At 34.5% G+C, this 18,986-nt stretch overlaps 1 protein-coding gene across 1 annotated transcript; it reads left to right on the top strand.

The window, feature by feature from the left end:
* Positions 1–17,726, top strand: LOC132561959 (histone-arginine methyltransferase CARMER-like). The gene is made up of 14 exons (XM_060226682.1): positions 1–136; positions 3,337–3,459; positions 3,758–3,858; positions 4,331–4,435; positions 4,938–5,048; positions 6,383–6,560; positions 7,027–7,117; positions 7,413–7,494; positions 7,923–8,098; positions 8,629–8,766; positions 9,171–9,343; positions 9,480–9,572; positions 11,748–11,878; positions 15,243–17,726. The coding sequence occupies exons 1-14, from the start codon at positions 4–6 to the stop codon at positions 15,417–15,419; spliced, it is 1,812 nt and encodes a 603-aa protein (XP_060082665.1). The 5' UTR covers positions 1–3; the 3' UTR covers positions 15,420–17,726.
* The last annotated feature ends 1,260 nt before the right edge of the window (positions 17,727–18,986 follow it).

Consider the following 18,986-nt stretch of genomic DNA (forward strand, 5'->3'; position numbering starts at 1 on the left):
AATATGGCGACGACGTACGACAACGTGCAGGTTGCTGTCCTTACAGAACAAGATGATTTCAAGCCAGTCGTCAATAGCAAATGTCGATTAGATGTCTCAGCACAGAACGAAAGTGTTTTATTAACTTTTCACAGTGGTTAGTGTTTACAGATCCATCAAAACCTTTCACAAATTGCCGCAAGTCAGTGAACAAAGGATACCGCCAATGTACCGCCACTACTGTAAAATAGTGATTTACAATACTAAATCCGCGATAAACTGATATTTCTATTTCAAAAATAGTTAGAAGCATGTGTTCTTATATCAATAATTTTCATTTCCTTGCAATTTCAGTTCCAGATTTTTAATGACAATTATGACTAGTGTTTGACAGCTGATCTGGATGAATAATTAATTGTGAGGACAAGCATATATTTACCTGAACTATTGAAAGTAGCAATTTGCATTTAATCTCGTGTATTTCTTTGAAAGTCTTATCAATTATGTATTTGCGCGAGAATTTGCTTTGTCAATATCGGACATTTATGTTATCAGATATTACAGGATGTCTTGAATTACTTTAACACAGATTGCAAAAAAAATTTTTAAAAACTATATCGGTGTGAATGAGGTATGATAATCCCAAGACTTGAAATTATAGTTTGTCCGAGTACAAAGACATCACTAATGAATAACTGATCAGTCACATTAGAAGGGTTCGTGATGTGTCAAGATTGGCCCAAGTATCTGCTTGTGTCTAACAATTTTAGTTCCTGGATTGACTCATTCTTTAGTTCAGTGTATCACTCATATAAGATATTTTCAATTAAGTCCCTGTGATATAAAACCTGATGTGTGAATGGCGCTTTCCTTGAGGGGTAAAAATTACACAGGTAAAGGATGTGTAGTTGGAACAAGCTTCAATGGTTATAGTGCCTGTCACATCTGTTACAGTGGCACCTGGTTTTCAACCTTTTCTGGCATCGATGATACCTCAGACCAGTTTCAAACATTATCTAAGCACTTTGCAATGTGATAAAGGGACATTGATTTTTGGTTTCTTCTTGAGCAAAGATTTAAAAAGAATTGAACTGTGTTTTGTGACACAGTGACCAAGTAGCTTATTTAGTTGGAGCAATCTTCTGGAGTTCTGATGTCACAGGGTTTAAATCCTGGCCTGGTCCCTATTACAAGATCATGTGTACTGTAAAAACCTACGCATTGTGTGCAGTTTTTTTTTCCTTTGTTTTTTATTTATTATTATTTTTTTTTTTTTTGTGAAAATAAATGTCCTAAGTGGGGTGAGTACACATGATGTAGCTATAGGATTTTCAAGTTTTAGATGATTCTGGGAGGCTGCCATCATTGATTGTTTGGATTGTCTGGTACTCAAAACTGACACAAAAGGAATTTGATGATTTATTTATGAACAACAATGTGAGATAAGATAATTACTGTATGTATTAATACAAATTATCTGAGTAAATTTCATGCTAAATCCTAATGAAGTATTTGTAAATTTGATAGCAACTAGCAATACAAAACTAACGATCGTCAAAGACATTGCCCTGTTTGGGCATTCATTTCCACGCCCTACCTGCATACGTGTCCAACCAGGAACTTGAGGAAGTTCTGGTAGGTGTGTGATGTTGAAAACGGACCAATCAGGACAACGCGGCATGGTATCATTAATATCTATCAAAACATTGTGCACGTGCTACCCACCTCGTTTACACCATGCGAATTGACCATCGGTCTGCCTTGATTGATCTTTTGTTCTTCGTAATTGCCGTACGTACTATGTATACACATTCCCACACAGATGTGTGTACACAGGTGTGCCTTCAGGCAAAAACACAAGCCTATCCCATTGTTAAATGTTGGTCGTGGCTGGGAACTGGCGATTATTGTTAAAATAATCAGGCAACATGAAAGGTAACTGAGAAATTTGAGTAAAACCTGAGTAAGAGTGAAGTCCGCTACCTTCTTACGGGAGTTGGGAACACGGACAACGTAACTGATAGTACTCGTACTGTACCTTAGCTCTTAGGGCTATAGACGTCAATGGCTTTACTGTACTTGCATATTTTACTATATACGTGATTTTACACAATTCTCGGTCCTAAAGCATGACTTACCTTTGGAAAATTATGGTGTGATATTTTGCTCACGGTCAATGACTCACCTATAAGCCGAACCCCTCCTCGGAGGTCGTAAATTTACTCCAGAAAATCCGACTTATAGGCGAGTATATATGGTACACGTGTTTTTGACTGTTCCCAAAACAAAATGTGGTCATGAGAGAACTAATGTATGACAATATTGAATATGGAAATGTAACAAACAGATAGTGATATCCTCAGTGAATGAAAACAGAATATATGAGTGATATATTGTATTACTTTAATAATCTGAAATGTTAACACACCAGACAGAATTCTTCCTATTTTGACGTGGTCTCGGGTAAACATTTTCAGACCCAGTTATTTCTCAAACCTCACTTGTATACAGGTACTCGTTACAGCCCTAATATCTATACATCTGATAATAACAAGGAAGTAGCCTTTGCGTGATTATCTTATCAAAATGTGTAATAATATGCCATTTTGGACAATACACATATTGATGCCTACAGTACATTCAGTGCGAATCCAATTTTTTGTTTCTTATACCAATTTGCTTGCATGTTCAGAGTTGGGGCCTCAATTTAAGGTCAACTGGTGTGATGGTGAGACTTTAAAGAAAACTCTCTTAGATTGTAAATACCTGGATTGGTCATGATTTGTAATAATAATTTGTACCAGTAATATCAACACTGAACTCCGTTGATTAAGCCTAGTGTGAAGACAAGTGTTTATGTATGCAAGATAAATAAATCTTGGTTAATTGGATAGGTAAGTGAATCGTGTCTGATGTCAAAAGAAAAAGGGAGCTCAAACATTAGGCATTTTATCCTACTCTATGTTAAAACAGAAAGTAGAGTAGAAAAAAAGTAAAATTAAGAAAAATGTGAAAAGAATGCTCACATATTTTGGATTTTCTGTTGTTGGTCTGACATGTTAGCTGAACATTCTGAGATTGGTTTCTTGGCTCCCAGAGATGGATTTTGACTGAATTTTTGGGTGCACACATTATGCAAGTAGAAGCATTTTTTACCTTTTTCAGCCCCAAATATGTACCTGTGCAAATTATGTGGGATTTAATGGTAATCTTTAAGCAACCTTGGTTGAAATACTGACTTCGCTTGGCAAGTTAAGAGAATCCCTGAAGCTGGTAGCTCATAAGATTATGGTCAACAAAATGACAAATATCTATAAGAAAGATGTAAATATATAGAAATGTCTTCTTTTTTTTCAGATGATAAAGAATGCCATAAAATAGTTGTGAATAATGATACAGAGTTTTCCAGGATGGGAAAACAAGGAGTTGTCTTCACAGAAGATCAGAAGAGTTCTCTGGTTAAATTCAACAGTGTACACAGTATGTTATTTTTCAAAACAAAGTGAGATAAGGACAAATTAAGATACATACTTGTCAGATCTCCGGTTTAGGACTGGAGGATCTTGTTTATTTCAATAATTTTGCCCAAAGAAACAAATCTTGTTGTCATTATCATTTCTTTTTCTTCTGAACATTTCACAATAGCTTCTTGGTACTACCAACCATACACATATTTTCAACTTTGCTGACAATTTCAGAAATTAATCTGAATGAGAGGTCCTATTATCTTAACTAAAATAGTGAACAGTTAATGATTCAAACTTTTTGTTGTTTGCAGTAATGAAAACATTTCAACACAGATTGAAGGAGATAAGATCTGGCCTTAAATCTACTTTCTCCGAGAGAACAGATGAAGCATCTGCTGTGCAATATTTTCAGGTACTTGTTTTGTCTGAGTGTCAGTAAGAAATCAATGCGTCATTTGCATCTTGGTTGTAGTTGTAGATAATGTTACTCATTGGTCGATGTATATACTCTGAATGATAGAACCATAATCCTTTGCTGCCTTGAAACTAGCAAGATATCAACCTTGGTTAGCGTCACAAATTCATTCTCACAAAACTGTATTGTCCGATAAAATCTTAAGATACTACTTACCATAACATTCAACTGACATGCAACAAGGCAATATTTGCAAATGTGTCAGATTTATATTGTAAACTTAGAAATTTGTATAAAATAATTTTATGATTTTGCTTTGCAGTTTGGCATTTTCAGATGCTGATCAATTTTAAAATATTGACTTAGTATTGAAGTGTAAATATCTAAAATACAGAATCAACAGAAAGGTGGTAGTGATTGTTAATTGATATTTCTATAGTGTTACTAAATGAAAGTGGTTTTGTTACAGTTCTATGGCTACTTATCCCAGCAACAGAACATGATGCAGGACTACATAAGAACATCATCATACCAACGGGCAATACTGGCAAACTTAGTAGACTTTCATGATAAGGTAAAGTAGACAGATGTAGCAGTGTGTTGCGACATGGTTGACATTTTCTCCCAGATCTTTGAAATATTTCGAAGTCCTCTTTCAGGTTATAATCCACCTGCCAGATAAACTGTCCCAGACAACTAGGATATTATCACTTAAACGGCTAGGTTTCTTATCACCTGAGTGCAATTCAAGACACTTTCTATTCTTTTTTGAGAATAGTCCTACCAGCAGGCTGTGAAGAAATTCTTCAATCGTTCAGTATCAGTGTTACATGTCATAAATGTTTTTAATGGTTAATATATTGGTGATTACAAATTAAACATGATCAGGCCTATTTTGCTTATACCCTTTGAGTAGTCAGGAAGATAGCAAAAAAAATCACAAATTTATTAGTTTTCACTCATTGAAAAAAATGTGTGATTTGGCATATTTTTGAAGTGTTTTTGTTTTAAAGAATTTTTTCAAATTACTGAAGAAGAAAGTTACTATTGCTGACATTCCTTTTCTTGCATGACAGGTTGTTTTAGATGTGGGAGCTGGCTCAGGAATCCTGTCCTTCTTTGCCATCCAAGCAGGTGCTAGGAAAGTGTATGCAATTGAAGCCAGTAGCATGGCAAAACATTGTGAGGTAGGCAATATCAGTCTTACTTTACGAGTATAATAGATAACATAGTTAAAGGGGCTATTTAGTCGAGCAAGTTTTTTTCTATTCAGCTGGAAATGAAAATATGTGTCCAGACTAACAAATCTGTACATAATAGTTTTCTCCTACGTAGCCACTGTCTAGTGTGGTTAGTTTAAAATCTGGGGAAGCCACCGCCAAAAATATTGATAATCCAAATATAACGCAAAACGCTGCGCCCTCTGGTGGGAAGAAGACTTTGTAAACAAATGCACGGTTATATGGACGCATCAAGTGACGAAACGGTGAGTCTGATTTCATGTTAACTCCTTTTGTAAGGAAATCATGAAAGAAATTGTGTGGCAAACCTTTGTGAAACATATAAAAGTTACTGAAATTAAAGATGAATTGTCATTTGATGGTTTAGATCTGCCAAACACGGTCTGACATACAAAAAATATCACCAGCGATGATGACTTATCACTTAACAACAGTCTAGGAGAGTCTTCACAACTTCTTCATTACTTTGGAAAAAGTTTTCTTTCTTGAACTTGTCTCACCTCTCGTACTGCTCTCCTATTGTTATTCGAGGGTGAGCTTTCTGCCACTGGCTTTTCTACGTTTTGTGTGTGATGATGTAACCCCGTTTGCCATAAACATGCTTCGGCTTGGAAGCCATTTTTGTTAAGTTTTTTCAGACGCATTTGCACATGCTCACAGGTGAAAGTGTGAATAGGCAGCATGCTCATTCGCATTGGAAAACATGCATGTGTATCAATATGTCGGCGAGGATAGTTCATAAGGATTATAGAACTACATTTTTACGGATGAATTTGTAACAAGAAAAAAAAATAATAATAACTTGACTAAATAGCCCCTTAAAGGAAAGGACTTATGCTCCATGTCTTCAAAGTGCGCCAAAGAATTTTCTTGCTGGACCAAAATACTAGCTTGTGTTGATCTTATTTAGTGCTTAGATAATAGATATAGTATCTCTTCCTAGGATTGTTTGAACACTTCAATTATATTACGTTGTTGACATCAGATATATACCTGGAGATATTTGAAGCTTTCCTCAAACATAACATTACAAAGATATGATAAAAACTGTGTTAAACTGTACATAAGTCTGATGCTCTTTCCCCCCCCCCCCCCCCCCCCCCCCCCCCCCCCCCCCCCCCCCCCCCCCCCCCCACCCCCCCCCACCCCCAAACATACTAGTCTCTGATTTATGACTATTACTCAAAACAAATTTATCTGATAGCCAATATAGTTTTGGTTTTGTGACAACGGATATCCATTTGCTGTGATTAAGGTTAGTGTTTTTTGGTTATTTGAAGATGCTTGTTCAACAAAACAAACTCGCTGACAAGATAATTGTGATACCAGGCAAGGTAGAGGAAGTGGCAATCCCAGAAGAAGTAGACACCATCATATCTGAACCCATGGGTTACATGCTTTTCAACGAGCGCATGTTGGAAAGCTTCTTACATGCAAAAAAGTGGCTTCGACCAGGAGGTAATGATCTTTATTAAGCAGAATACTATTTTTACTTCAAATCATTAACTCTTTAAAGCAGATATCTTTCATCACATTTATTTTCACCAGTTTTTTTGCAAGGAAGCTCCAGACATCCCATGTAGATTTAAAATCAACCTCTTTCAACAGAAGATAAAAAGATCTTCTATGATGTTCATGATTTCTATTCAAACCAATACATTAAACATTTGAGAAATGATTCTGCCATGAAAAATGTTTCAGAAAATATCTACATTGTAATTAGTTGGAGTCTTTTATTGATGCTTTTTTATTGAAATGGCCAATTCCATCCAAGAATTCAGTGTTGGCACTGTATGAGAGGAAATACCTATAGTTAAAGCTTAACATATGTTTCTGTATCATCAGTCTCATTGATTGTACACAAGTCACCATTTCCTGATATGAAAAGCTTCAAATTTCTGTAAAGGACAATTTTTTGCTACAGGTAAAATGTTTCCATCACAAGGAGATCTACACATAGCACCATTCACAGATGAAGCTCTTTACATGGAACAATTTTCAAAAGCCAACTTCTGGTGAGAGCAATTTTTGTTGGAGCAGATTTAAAGGAATGAATATTGATTAAACTGGTGCCTGTTTTTGATCTATCATATATTAGTGTAGACAGTGGTAATATTTGGTTGTTTTATACTTGATCTCAAACACAAAATGTAACTGCTGTTATAATGTAGTAAATTTCATTTAATTTGGACACATATCATTCTGATAAGATAGGTTGACATTTCCTTGTTTTATGCTGTATACATTTATCTGATGCTTTTGTAGACTTCAATTGATAATTTTCATCACATTAATGTTAATTGTGTACAGGTACCAGCAATCATTTCATGGAATAGACCTCACTAGTTTACGAAGTGCAGCCGTCGCAGAGTATTTCAAACAGCCAATAGTGGTAGGTCTTCTAACCTTTGACAAAATTGTTTTGAACAACCCCCTCCCCCACCCCCACCCTTATCTTATCTCACTCCAAGGAATAGTACATACATGCCTTGGTGGTGGTCAGAATTAAAATGCATCTAGTTGAATATAACTCTTTGAAACGTAACAGGAGAAGTGCTTTAGATAGAACAATTTTTCTTTTCAGAACTCCATTGATATATGTTGTGGCAGAAACTTCACTTAAAAAGGGTTTTCGTGCAAGTTATTGTGATAGCTTCTGCAGAACTATTCTCATGTGAAATACAGAGGGAAAAAGTGAAGAAAATACAACAAAAACATTTTAAAACTTTAAAGATTCATTTGTGACTCAATCGTTGAATGATTTGAATATCTTGTTTTTAGCTGATTGTGTATCATGTTTATTGCAATTTCATATTTCAGGATACGTTTGATGTCAATATTTGTCTTGCAAAATCCAACAAATATACAGTGGACTTCCAGACAGCAGATGAAACAGATTTACATGTGATAGAAATACCACTGACATTTAGCATGCTTGAATCAGGTCTCATACATGGTCTAGCTTTCTGGTTTGATGTGGCTTTTCTGGGATCAAAGTAAGTTTTACAGAAATTGTTCTGTGTAAATAACTTTATTTCCAATAACTAAAAGAATTGCAGGTTGTAATTGAAACAGTTTGAGATGTTTAAGGTATCCTAGATCCTAACTGAGTAGTCTAGATTAGGTCATATAGACATTTTGATGGTTGAAAGATAAAGGTATTGATTTGATTTTTAAAAAGTTCGCTATTCAGAGAGGCCGTGAAATGTGTTTTTAAACTTAGACTTATTAACTAAATCATGACAAATTCAGAAGATACATAAGAATTAGCAACAAATTAGAAAGGTACACATAAGTATGGATGACAAAACAAGGTCATTCTTGTTAACGGTGTACATTATATGAATTTGTCATACAAATTTTGTGATGAATATTCAGATTAATGAATAACATTTTTGTTGTGAAATTTAAAAAATTTGAAATAAATATCAAACTGATTCTTCATCAGAATTTTTCTTTCAATTTATTTCGTTTCCAGAGCAATTTTTTTTTTAAATGATCTACAAATACATTGTGCCTGTTTCAGTGATTCCATATGGCTGTCAACAGCACCAACAGAAACACTAACCCATTGGTACCAGGTCAGGTGTCTGGTGGAGACTCCTGTGCTTGTCAAACGAGGACAGACAGTCACCGGCAAATGTCTTCTACGCTGTAACAAGAGGTAATTGTCAAGAAACAGTATCTATTTAAATGTGTAACCTTTGATAATAGAGATACTTGTGTTAGCTCAATTAAAATCAATCTTAAGTGGGTAGGTGAAAAAACACCATTGAACATTACTGATAAAGATACTATACACTGCTCTATTAAAGGAAAATTTTTCAATGGGAATGGGGTATAGATATTGTGATAAGCTTATGTATGGTATTTTCATAATCCCAGCTTAATGTGTGCAGGCCAATGCAAGGAGATCAGCATCTTTGATAGGTATCCATTAAACCATACTGAATTGTTAAGACTGCTGAGAATATCATAAAAAGGTGTTACTTAACTGTTTAGACTGCAGAGAATATCCTTAATAGGTGTTACATGTGAGTATACAAGTTGTTTTTATTAATATTTCAGACAAAGTTATGATGTCGACATAGAAGTGAACATCCCAGGAACAGGATCGAAATCCACAAATACCCTTGACCTGAAGAATCCTTTCTTCAGATACACTGGTCAGACTCCGCAGCCTCCACCTGGTCAGCATACAACATCTCCTTCAGATAATTACTGGAACAGTCTGGCTACAGGTAAAATCTCTACCAGCTGTGTTGAATGTCTGAAGACTTGATAACATATATATAAATTTTGTAAGATTTATAGGGCGCTGGTTTTGTGCCACTGTGTGATTTTTAAAACTAGGAAACTTTTCTTGTCATCTATTAGGTTCAACGATGTACATGAATGGATTGATTAATGGTATAGACCCCAACATGTTGCAGCAACAGGGAGTTGTACAAACAAACCTGATCCCAGTCTGTAAGTATACATAATGGGCCTTTGTATTACCATAACTCCGCTACAGACAACAGGTAGCTTGTTCTAGAATATTTGATGTTGTATAAGGTTATTCACAACTGTACCAGCAATTGAATTTAAGTTTTAGGAGAAAAAAACACACCTGTACCAGAAAATAAAGGACTTTGTAGTTCATGTGTGATTAGTGTTTGAAAAATTATGATGTTTAACAGTGGTTCTCTATATCTCAATCAGGATTTCAGGAGTTTGTCGAGGTTTCTGAACCTAGATGACAAACAGAAGAGGTGTGCTGTTGTTAATTAGGGTCTTATATTTCTCTTGATCTGTCTTTCAGGAATTCATAGTGCCCACATCCTTTTTCCAGGCAATTTCACAAAACATGAAAATTAAGTCACTGTAGATTCATATTATACTAAACAAATACTCTAGACTAAACTCTTACATTTGGATATAAAGCACTAATTTAACAGAATGGGACAAAAATGTCCATACAAATTGCATTAACAAATTAAAAAATAATTACAATATTCCCAGCTTATGTTCCTTGTCAAGTTATCTTGAGTGATGAAAAAGGATACTTAAGAGTAAAACGTGAACTCTTGATTTTTCAGAGATGATTTATTCATAGGACAAAGATAAATTTTGGTTCCTTCATCTAGTTTATATACTTTAGCAGTCTGAGGACAAAGTAATTCTTTTTCAAACAATTTAAATCATTCTTGTTTGATTGTTGGCATTACCTGTGTACATGCTCATTTGTACAGAAGCAAGAGTTTCACTTAGTTATTGTTCCAAGGCTGTTAATATACTGTTCTCAACATTTCTGTGATTTAGATTCTCTACAAGGTATGTCGGGATTAGTATTCAAATTTGTTTTATTTTATTCCTCACCATGAAAAAGTGTTTAAGGCATCAACGCATAGTATAAAGCTGTTTCCATTGGCTAAAAAAGTGATAATTTCAGGAATGTCTTCCCAATTTCCGAGAAAGTGTTACAATATTTACTCAATTAATACAGTCACAACCAGCTATGAAATTCAGGTAGAAAAAATCTCTGCCACTGTATATCCATACTGTTTCCATTTTTACATTGGGTTTTTTCTCAATTGGTAAAGGCTTTAATGTGATACGATTGTGCATGTGGTTTCTATTCAGAGGTTTTATATTGCTGTTATGGAGTTCGATTTTGAAGAAAAATTGTTTCTTATTTCTGACACATATTCTTACTACCGGGCCTGTAAAAATGAAACTTGGCATCTATTAAAGCTGTTATCATCGACCTATTCTTGCTATTTATTCTGAAAATTTTTACTTCATTGACAAATATAAAATAAAAGAATGTACAGCATTAGACAGGTAATTAGCATACATAAATTTGTTGTTGTTGATGGATATTTGTTGTAGGCGTCCTGTAAGTAGATTTGAGGTGTTAAGGTTAATGAGTGTGCAGCCATTCTGTTTTGTAGAAATGCAACTTTTAGACATTGATACACATAGAAATGACAGATATCCGTTTATAGACATCCTATGCTAGTTATCCACACCTGCAGTTGTCCTGTCACTTTCTCTCCACTTCATGCACTGTTAAAGTTCCAACCATTGCACTTTATTACATCGTTTACAAGGATAGACTGTGTAGATGGAGTGCAATGTAGCTCAATAGAAGGTCCTGTCTGCTTTTAGGTCCCTTAAAAATGCAGTGTTGCCAACTTAACTGAATTTGTCGGGACAACCTGGTATTGGCCATAGCATTTATGATTTGCTCCAATCATGAAAAATTCTATGATAGTTTGATTTTTCATTTTTCTTTCTTTTTTAAAATATCAAAGTAATGTTCAAACTTAGGAAAGAACATCATCTATATACATCAAAATGTGATACTAGTACAATAGAATTTATTATAAGGTCTATTTTCTCGATAATTGTAAAACATTCCTCCTTCCTTGATTTTGAAGGACTATGACTAGATATTATGACTTATGGTTGGCGACATGGAGAGTGCTTTAGTGTTGAATCTACAGTCAGAATTTTCTTTCCATTATTTTTTTTACAATAATTGAAAAGAAATTCTCAGTTTACCATTAAAATTTGCTCTTTTAGTAAAACAAATTTCAAGAGCGTTTAGTAATGTGTTCTCCTTATATGTCAAGTGCATCACATTTTGCCTCCTTGCAGCTAATGTCGCACCAATAAACCCAGGCAGTATCCCCAGTGTTCTAAATTTGGTGACGAACAACACCCACCATGCAAACCGAACATCTGTTGGAGGAGGAATAAGTCCTGTTAACTTCGCGATGAATACACAGGTCAGCAGAAGCCCTAAATAGCCAAATTAACATAGGTCTTTTATATTTTCATTAATGGTATTTTTTATCCTTTCTACACCGATATTTATGTGTATTTAATGCATGCTTAACAACACTATATATTGCAAATTCTACTTTGGGTTGTATCATAGTTTTGATGTTGTCACTGAAATGTAACACTTTTTCAATAGCACAATCTTCTACTTTCATTAAGCAGCCTGTCACCATGCCCACACACTGATCTACGACCATATGGTTTTGAAGTTCAGATAGAATATCGTCCTCTTCCATTTTTTTTTTTTCTTTCTTTTTTTTCATGTCGCTTTCTCAGGTGACCGGTTTTGAACATCTTTTTTTTTGTGGGTCTGTTGTGTGTAAACTATCATAATTTTTATGTCTCACAAGGAATTATCAGTTACATTTTGATAAAACAATAATCAGCTAGTATGGATCAGAATCTTGCACTCCACCCTCACCCCACCCTTTTTAGGGGCTTAAGGGAGGGACAATACAAAACAAAAGTCCTCAGAAACTGTCAGATTTTGAAAATGTGTCTGTAATCATTAGCTAGTGATAAGACGATAACTTTAAGAATTGATGTAGCAATAAGAAGTGTCTCGGTACAATCAAATTTACTAGAACTGCATCCCCCATGGAGTTAAGGAATAGGGTCATTTCAGTATCCTGAAGTGACTGTTTAGTCAAGAAGGCCTTATGTTAAGTTTGTGTTGTGTATTTTAAGATAGAAAGATCTTAACTTTAAAAAGTGCTTTTAGAGTTGTAAGATTGTGGAAAACATTGAGGTAAATCTGTCTCCACACTCATTCTTATCATCCACTGACTTGCATGAATTGATGTTGGATTTTTGTTATGCCCTCACCATAAAATGGGGGCCTATAGCATTGCCCATGTCTGCCATGTCGGTCCCATTCAGTCCCAATTCAATGTAAGCATCTAGCATTCCTTGACAGATTATGGTCCAACTTTATACGCTGGTCAATTTTAAGTATACAACATTGTGTTTCAGGGGCCCAATGTCAAGGCCAAGGTCAAGGTCGCCATTGCTATATATAGAAAATCATCCACTGATTCAAATTAACACTGAGCAATATCATTCTTACACGGAATTTGTTCAAACTTAATGCAAAGATCAAGTATGAGTATACTTTGGACATTGTTGTGTTTCAGGGGCCCAATGTTAAGGCCAAGGTCAAGTTCACCCTTGCTTTATATAGAAAATCGTCACTTGATTCAATTTAATACAAAGCAATATCATTCTTTCATGGCTTTTTGTCAAATTTTATGCAAAGATAAGTAAGAGTATACTTTGGACATTGCTGTGTTTCAGTAGTCCAAGATTAAGTCCTTGGCAGTGGATTAGTGTGATGTTGGTCAAATTCCATTAGTGCTGCCAGAGTTGCAGGACTTTAAAATCCCTAAGATAGATAATTTCTTCATTTCAATCAAATAACTTTAATTTTTATAATCAGATTTGAACATATCAGATTTGATATGTTACTTTATGATATTGAGAAAGGTTCCATGAAGTCTCCCACTTTGTTTGTCAGACTTGAATATATGCTTTATGTTGTATTTCATAGTATCTTATACCCCTTTAAAAACTGTTTACTTATTTAGCTTAGGCATTCCTAATGATCTTTCATATACCACTTTTGTCAACCTACATCTTTAATATATTGCAAAAATGCCATTTAGTTCAATGTGCTAACCTCTCATATTTGCTTAGCCTTCATGAATAGCATTGTATTTCTTAGACAAATCTTGTTTCAGGTTTGTTTTCCTCACTTTGCCTTTTTAGAAAATTAAAGAAAGGATGGTCACTCATAAACTTTAGCCTAATTCTTTTGTTTTAGCATTTGAATTTGTAACCCTGGTTAATACTAGCCCATATTATACTGCTTGGCTAGAGAGAACTTCTCTAAAAGTTTGACAGGTTAATTATTAGACTAGTAAACCAGGGGTCCCAGGTTCAAATCCTAGTGGGAGCATTGGAATAAATGATCTCTGTTACTATGTCATTTCAATTACAAAGATGACAATAAGTGATGCTTACTGATAAAAAATATAGCTTCTGGAATCATTCAACTAATGCTAGTTGCTTTGTCCATCTGTAAACAATTTTTGTTATCACTATTTCTTTAGAACTACAGCACAGATATTTCTCAAATATCATGCGTCAGGTCCCCTTGGACCCTAGTTGTGCCCATAAAATTTTGGGACTAATCAGAAAAACAAAATGGTGGACAGCGGCCATCTTTGATTTTGTCTAGTAAAGATTGTTATCGCTATTTCTTGAGAAGTACTATGTAGGTCTCACTCAAATTTCCTGTGTAGGTTCCCCTTAGTTCTCAGTGTTGCCTGTTTAATTTTTGGACTGATTAGAAAAACAAAATAGCTGAAAGATGGCCATCTTAGATTTTGACTTTGGAAGTTTGTTATTGCTATTTCTTGAGAATTTCTGCATAGATCTTTCTCAGATTTCATGTGTAGGTTTCCCTTGGTTCCTACTTGTGCCCGTTTGATTTTGGAAAAGAAATGGCTTCCAGGTGACCATCTTGGATTTGGCAGTTAAAGATCATTACTACTATGTCTGCAAAGAAATGTTTAAATTTCTCATCATTAAGAGCAAAAACATATAAGAGAAGAGAAAAGAAGGGAAAACATTCAACCTTCAAAGAACAAATAAAGACCAAACAATGGTGGGCACCAAGATCCCTCTGGCATCTCTTGTTTTCTATTCAGAATACATCACTTCTGTCCAGATTTTTCAGAGATATAAACCGGATATTGATCTACCGGTGCTGATAGTAAAGCATTATAACCCTAAGGCCACCTTTACAAAAAAATCTCTGTCTGGCATTGACCTTCTAAACCTTGGAGAACTTTGATTGTTAGATAGGGAAAATGTTTGATTTTACTGAAGGGTTAGGAAAAACAAAAATGAACATTTTTTTTGTTCTGTTTGGTCCAGATCACAAATCATAATCATTCGTTTTAGTGGCAGGAAGAGTAACTAACAAGAATTTTAGAAAACACTAATATCCAAGATCAGAAAAGTGGAGAACTTTGTTTTGCTAGAACAACATTCAAAAGAATTGCAAAAGTGGAAAAGTGATTTGTCATAAAATAACTTAAGTTGAGTATATTTTGTGGTAGGTTGGTCAATGTCAAACAAATAATATTTCAGTTGAAGCCTTATATACATATATATATCTCAAATGTTAATACTTGCTGTCCTTTTCTATTACTCATTGGTGCTGATATATAAGCACTATAATCCTGATACATAAAGCTGTTCTGATTGCTGTCAGTAAAATAATCTAGTTTCATTTTGTTATTACAGAACTCAAGGCAACAAACAACATGCAGCAGTATGTGTAGTGGGACAGGAAACAACAGCACAATAACAAACATACGGGGGGATATGTATCCTGTCAGCAACCAGTTCATGATTGGGGACTACGTCATGCCGGGAAATGTTGTTGTACCAACTCAGCTGAGAAAATCAGAAGCCGTGTGAACAACTGTTACCTTGACAACAACTCATGACCTCAAATATCTGTCGCTTGGATTCACACTTCTGCTATACTTAACTCCTCATCATAGACCTTGGTGTAGAGAAGAGACAGTGGTACATTATCAGTGTACAAGAAATAAGGTTGATTTAAAATCATGTCAGGGGTGTAATATCGTAACATGTCTATATACAGTCAAAAGTAATAATTTAATCAACTTCAAAGTACAATCTCCTTCCCTATTTCCATGTGACAATAACAGTAATAAATAGTCATCGCAATAGAGCAGAAAACCATTTTGCTTGATTATTTATGATTCAGAAAACATCTTTAAAGTTCAGAGCTTTTATCAGTGGTTTGGGAAGGGAGATTTTTGCCTCATTTTGGGAAGAAAATGGGTGAATGGGGAAGGAAATTTTTAGAAGTAAATTTGTAAATTTGGGGAATTGGGTTTAAATATGAAATAATTCCAATTGGGAATGATGTCCATTATTTGGCCCCCAAAAGCCCTTAAAAAAGCCCTCAGAATTATTTTATTGAAATATTACATATGAATGCACTTAAATTTGTACATATGTAAAAACAGTCCTTGCGACACAGTCTTAAAACTGTACCTCACAATCGAAAAGGGTTGTGAGAAAATATCCTATTAGACCGTGATGAAACTTGTGTTCTGTTCTACCTACAAATCAGTGGCTTGCTGTATGGACTCTGAAAGCAAACCTAAGGATATACTTTAAAGGGCACAAGTCTTTTATGTTCAAATTAACCTCAAACTTGTGTCTTTGTGTTCTCCATTTACCAAGTGGGTATGTCATCCACTCTTGAAACAATATTTACAAAATGTGAAAATGACATTTCCAGATATCATTTGGGAAGCCCAAGTTTCTGAACGTATAAAAGATGACCCTTCTATGGCAGTTTGAATTACTGAGGATTCATCTGTTTCCTCTTTATGCATTTTTATCTTTATTTATACACAACAGCTTGTAGATCTCATAAATAATGTACAGAGGAATCAAAGTATTCACTTTAATACTGTAGGACAGATGAAGCCATCATGTGGAGTCATTCCTGCTATCAGACATTCTTGGTTTTACAAGAAAATGTAAAAGGTTATTTTAAGCCAAGGATTGAACTGGTGAGCATGTGCCTTGTCTTAAACTTGCTGAATTATGCATACCGGTAGATACAAGTACAGTGTGGAACACTTGTTTATTATGCTGACTAATGTATAGGTATACAAAATTAGCTTCCATTGTAGATTTATAGTTACTTATTTTGGGGTATTTATAGTTTTGAGAAAAGATATGTAGCTTTACAATACATTTATATATGTTGATGTATTACTTGATTTCTGAGAATGTAATGAGGCGAAGAACTGCAGACAACTTCATTGTTACATATTTTATGATATACTCAAGGGTGAAAAGTCCATCTTTAAAACACATTCACAATGTGAAATTATTGCATGGTTGATGGGTTTAATAAATATAAAGACATATTGTACATTGAAAAATTTCACAGACATTATCAACATTTTGAGCATATTCCTAAAATATTCTGAAAATTGAATTTCCACAAAATTTTGAATTGGGACTCCAATTAACTGAAAAAACATCCAATATCAATTTAGAACACTATACTCTCTTTTGCTTTTTGTTTGACAGAAAAAATACTTATGCAGTTGGCAGGTATCTTTGTACTGCAAAATATTATGTAAGATAGCATATTTAACATCAATGCAAACAAGTATTTTACAAGTATGGGGAAACCAAAAAATGAACTGCAGATTAATGATAAAGCTGATATATACGAGTTGTTGTATTTCAGGGAGAAGGTAGCTCTAGACAAAGATATGTATTCCTAACAGACTAGACTGTATTTAGGGTACCTATTGTATATCAAGTGTATTTTGAAAAGGTTATAACCCTTCTTTTCATCTTACGAAAACAACATCCCATTAAAAAAAAGGGGGGCAACCAGTGGTTGATGCATGAATGTAAATGGTTCCAGGAGAAATGGATGTCCGGAAAAAGTAAACTTGATATAACAATGGTTTTGTCAATCATGGTTGTGTGTTATTTCTCGACAATGCATCACCATCTTGTAGGAGTGACTCCAGTTGATGTGTTATGAAACTTGACACTATATTATTCTTTATATCCATCATGCTTGCTGTCCCGTGGAAAAAGAACAATACTTTGTGTTTTAGCAAAGGTAAAATAGTGCTCACCAGTCCTAAATAAACAACCTATTCTCATTTGGTGTCAAATAGTCTGATTTTGTAATAAATACGAAACTATAATTCAGTATTGTTGTTCTGAATTTATTTCACATTGTAGAAAGTAGATGTTGTGGAGGCCAACATAGCCTATGTCTGCTCACTTCAGTGAATGCACCTTTTTAAATGACTTTATTTTGGTTAAATAATTAAAATCTCTTGTTAAAAAGAATTTCTACAATACCACATAGCCCCTAGTTATACATTACAAAATGTAGATGGTATCTTTGACAGACATTTGATTTATGTAATGTTGCTGAAATATTAAATAGATTTACTATAAACTCTGCATAAGGTTTTTTCTCTTGACCTTGACATCAGGTTTCCTCAGCATATATATGACACTATTATAATGCACTAGAGCACTAGAAAACAAAAGCTTAAAGAAACCTATTTCACCTTTGCTCTCATCATCGTTTCATAAAGTTCAGACAATATACTACTACTAACACAAGAGCCGTAGCTCATACCAAGATAGCAGCATGTAAACTTAGTCTAGATTTTGAAGTGATGTTTATGTGCTTAAAAAGTTCATCGTATCTCTGTCAGTATGTTGTCACTACATGGACTGGGGAAACAAATTAAAATATAAGAACTATTTAGGGACACAACTCTGCCTACAGTAATTTAATGTATTTGCTGTATAGCAAATACCTATTTTTTCTGAGATAATTGGCCATTTCAGAACTGTGATGCATCTGTGACTTTGACATGATGACCTTGGATGTTCGTTACTGTTTATCATGCAGCAATTCTCCAGGCAGAATTGCTGGAAAAAACTCCGATAATTTGCCATTTCAGAACTGTAATGCATCTGTGATCTATGACTACCCTCATTATTGCATCAATGACTATAATTTTTCAATGCACAAGATACTTACTATTTCGAAGTTAATTAACCATTTCAATGCTGACTGTGACATTTGACCCCATGATCTCCAAGATTTTCAGAAGTTTTGCTTACATTCATACCTACCTTGCTCTGATATAATACAAGTATAACTTATTTGCAAAGTTCCATCTTAATAAATTAATACCTACCATTTCTTAATTTACTGGCCATTCAGAATTGACACATCTGTAACCTTGACCTTTGATCTAATGACTTGCGAGTTTGTTACAGTGTACCTTGCATCAATGCCTTTAATTCTGTAGTGTATTTTTGTAATCAAAATACCTACCATTCCTGAGATCGCCATTTCAGAATTTTTCACTTCTGACCTTCAACCTTGTGACATTGAAAACTTTACACCATTTAACTGAAGTATCCACATATACAATACATGCT

The sequence above is a fragment of the Ylistrum balloti genome, unplaced genomic scaffold (assembly GCF_031769215.1).
Source record: "Ylistrum balloti isolate Yb309-2 unplaced genomic scaffold, AGI_CSIRO_Ybal_v1 Utg369668, whole genome shotgun sequence".
Classification (NCBI taxonomy): domain Eukaryota; kingdom Metazoa; phylum Mollusca; class Bivalvia; order Pectinida; family Pectinidae; genus Ylistrum; species Ylistrum balloti.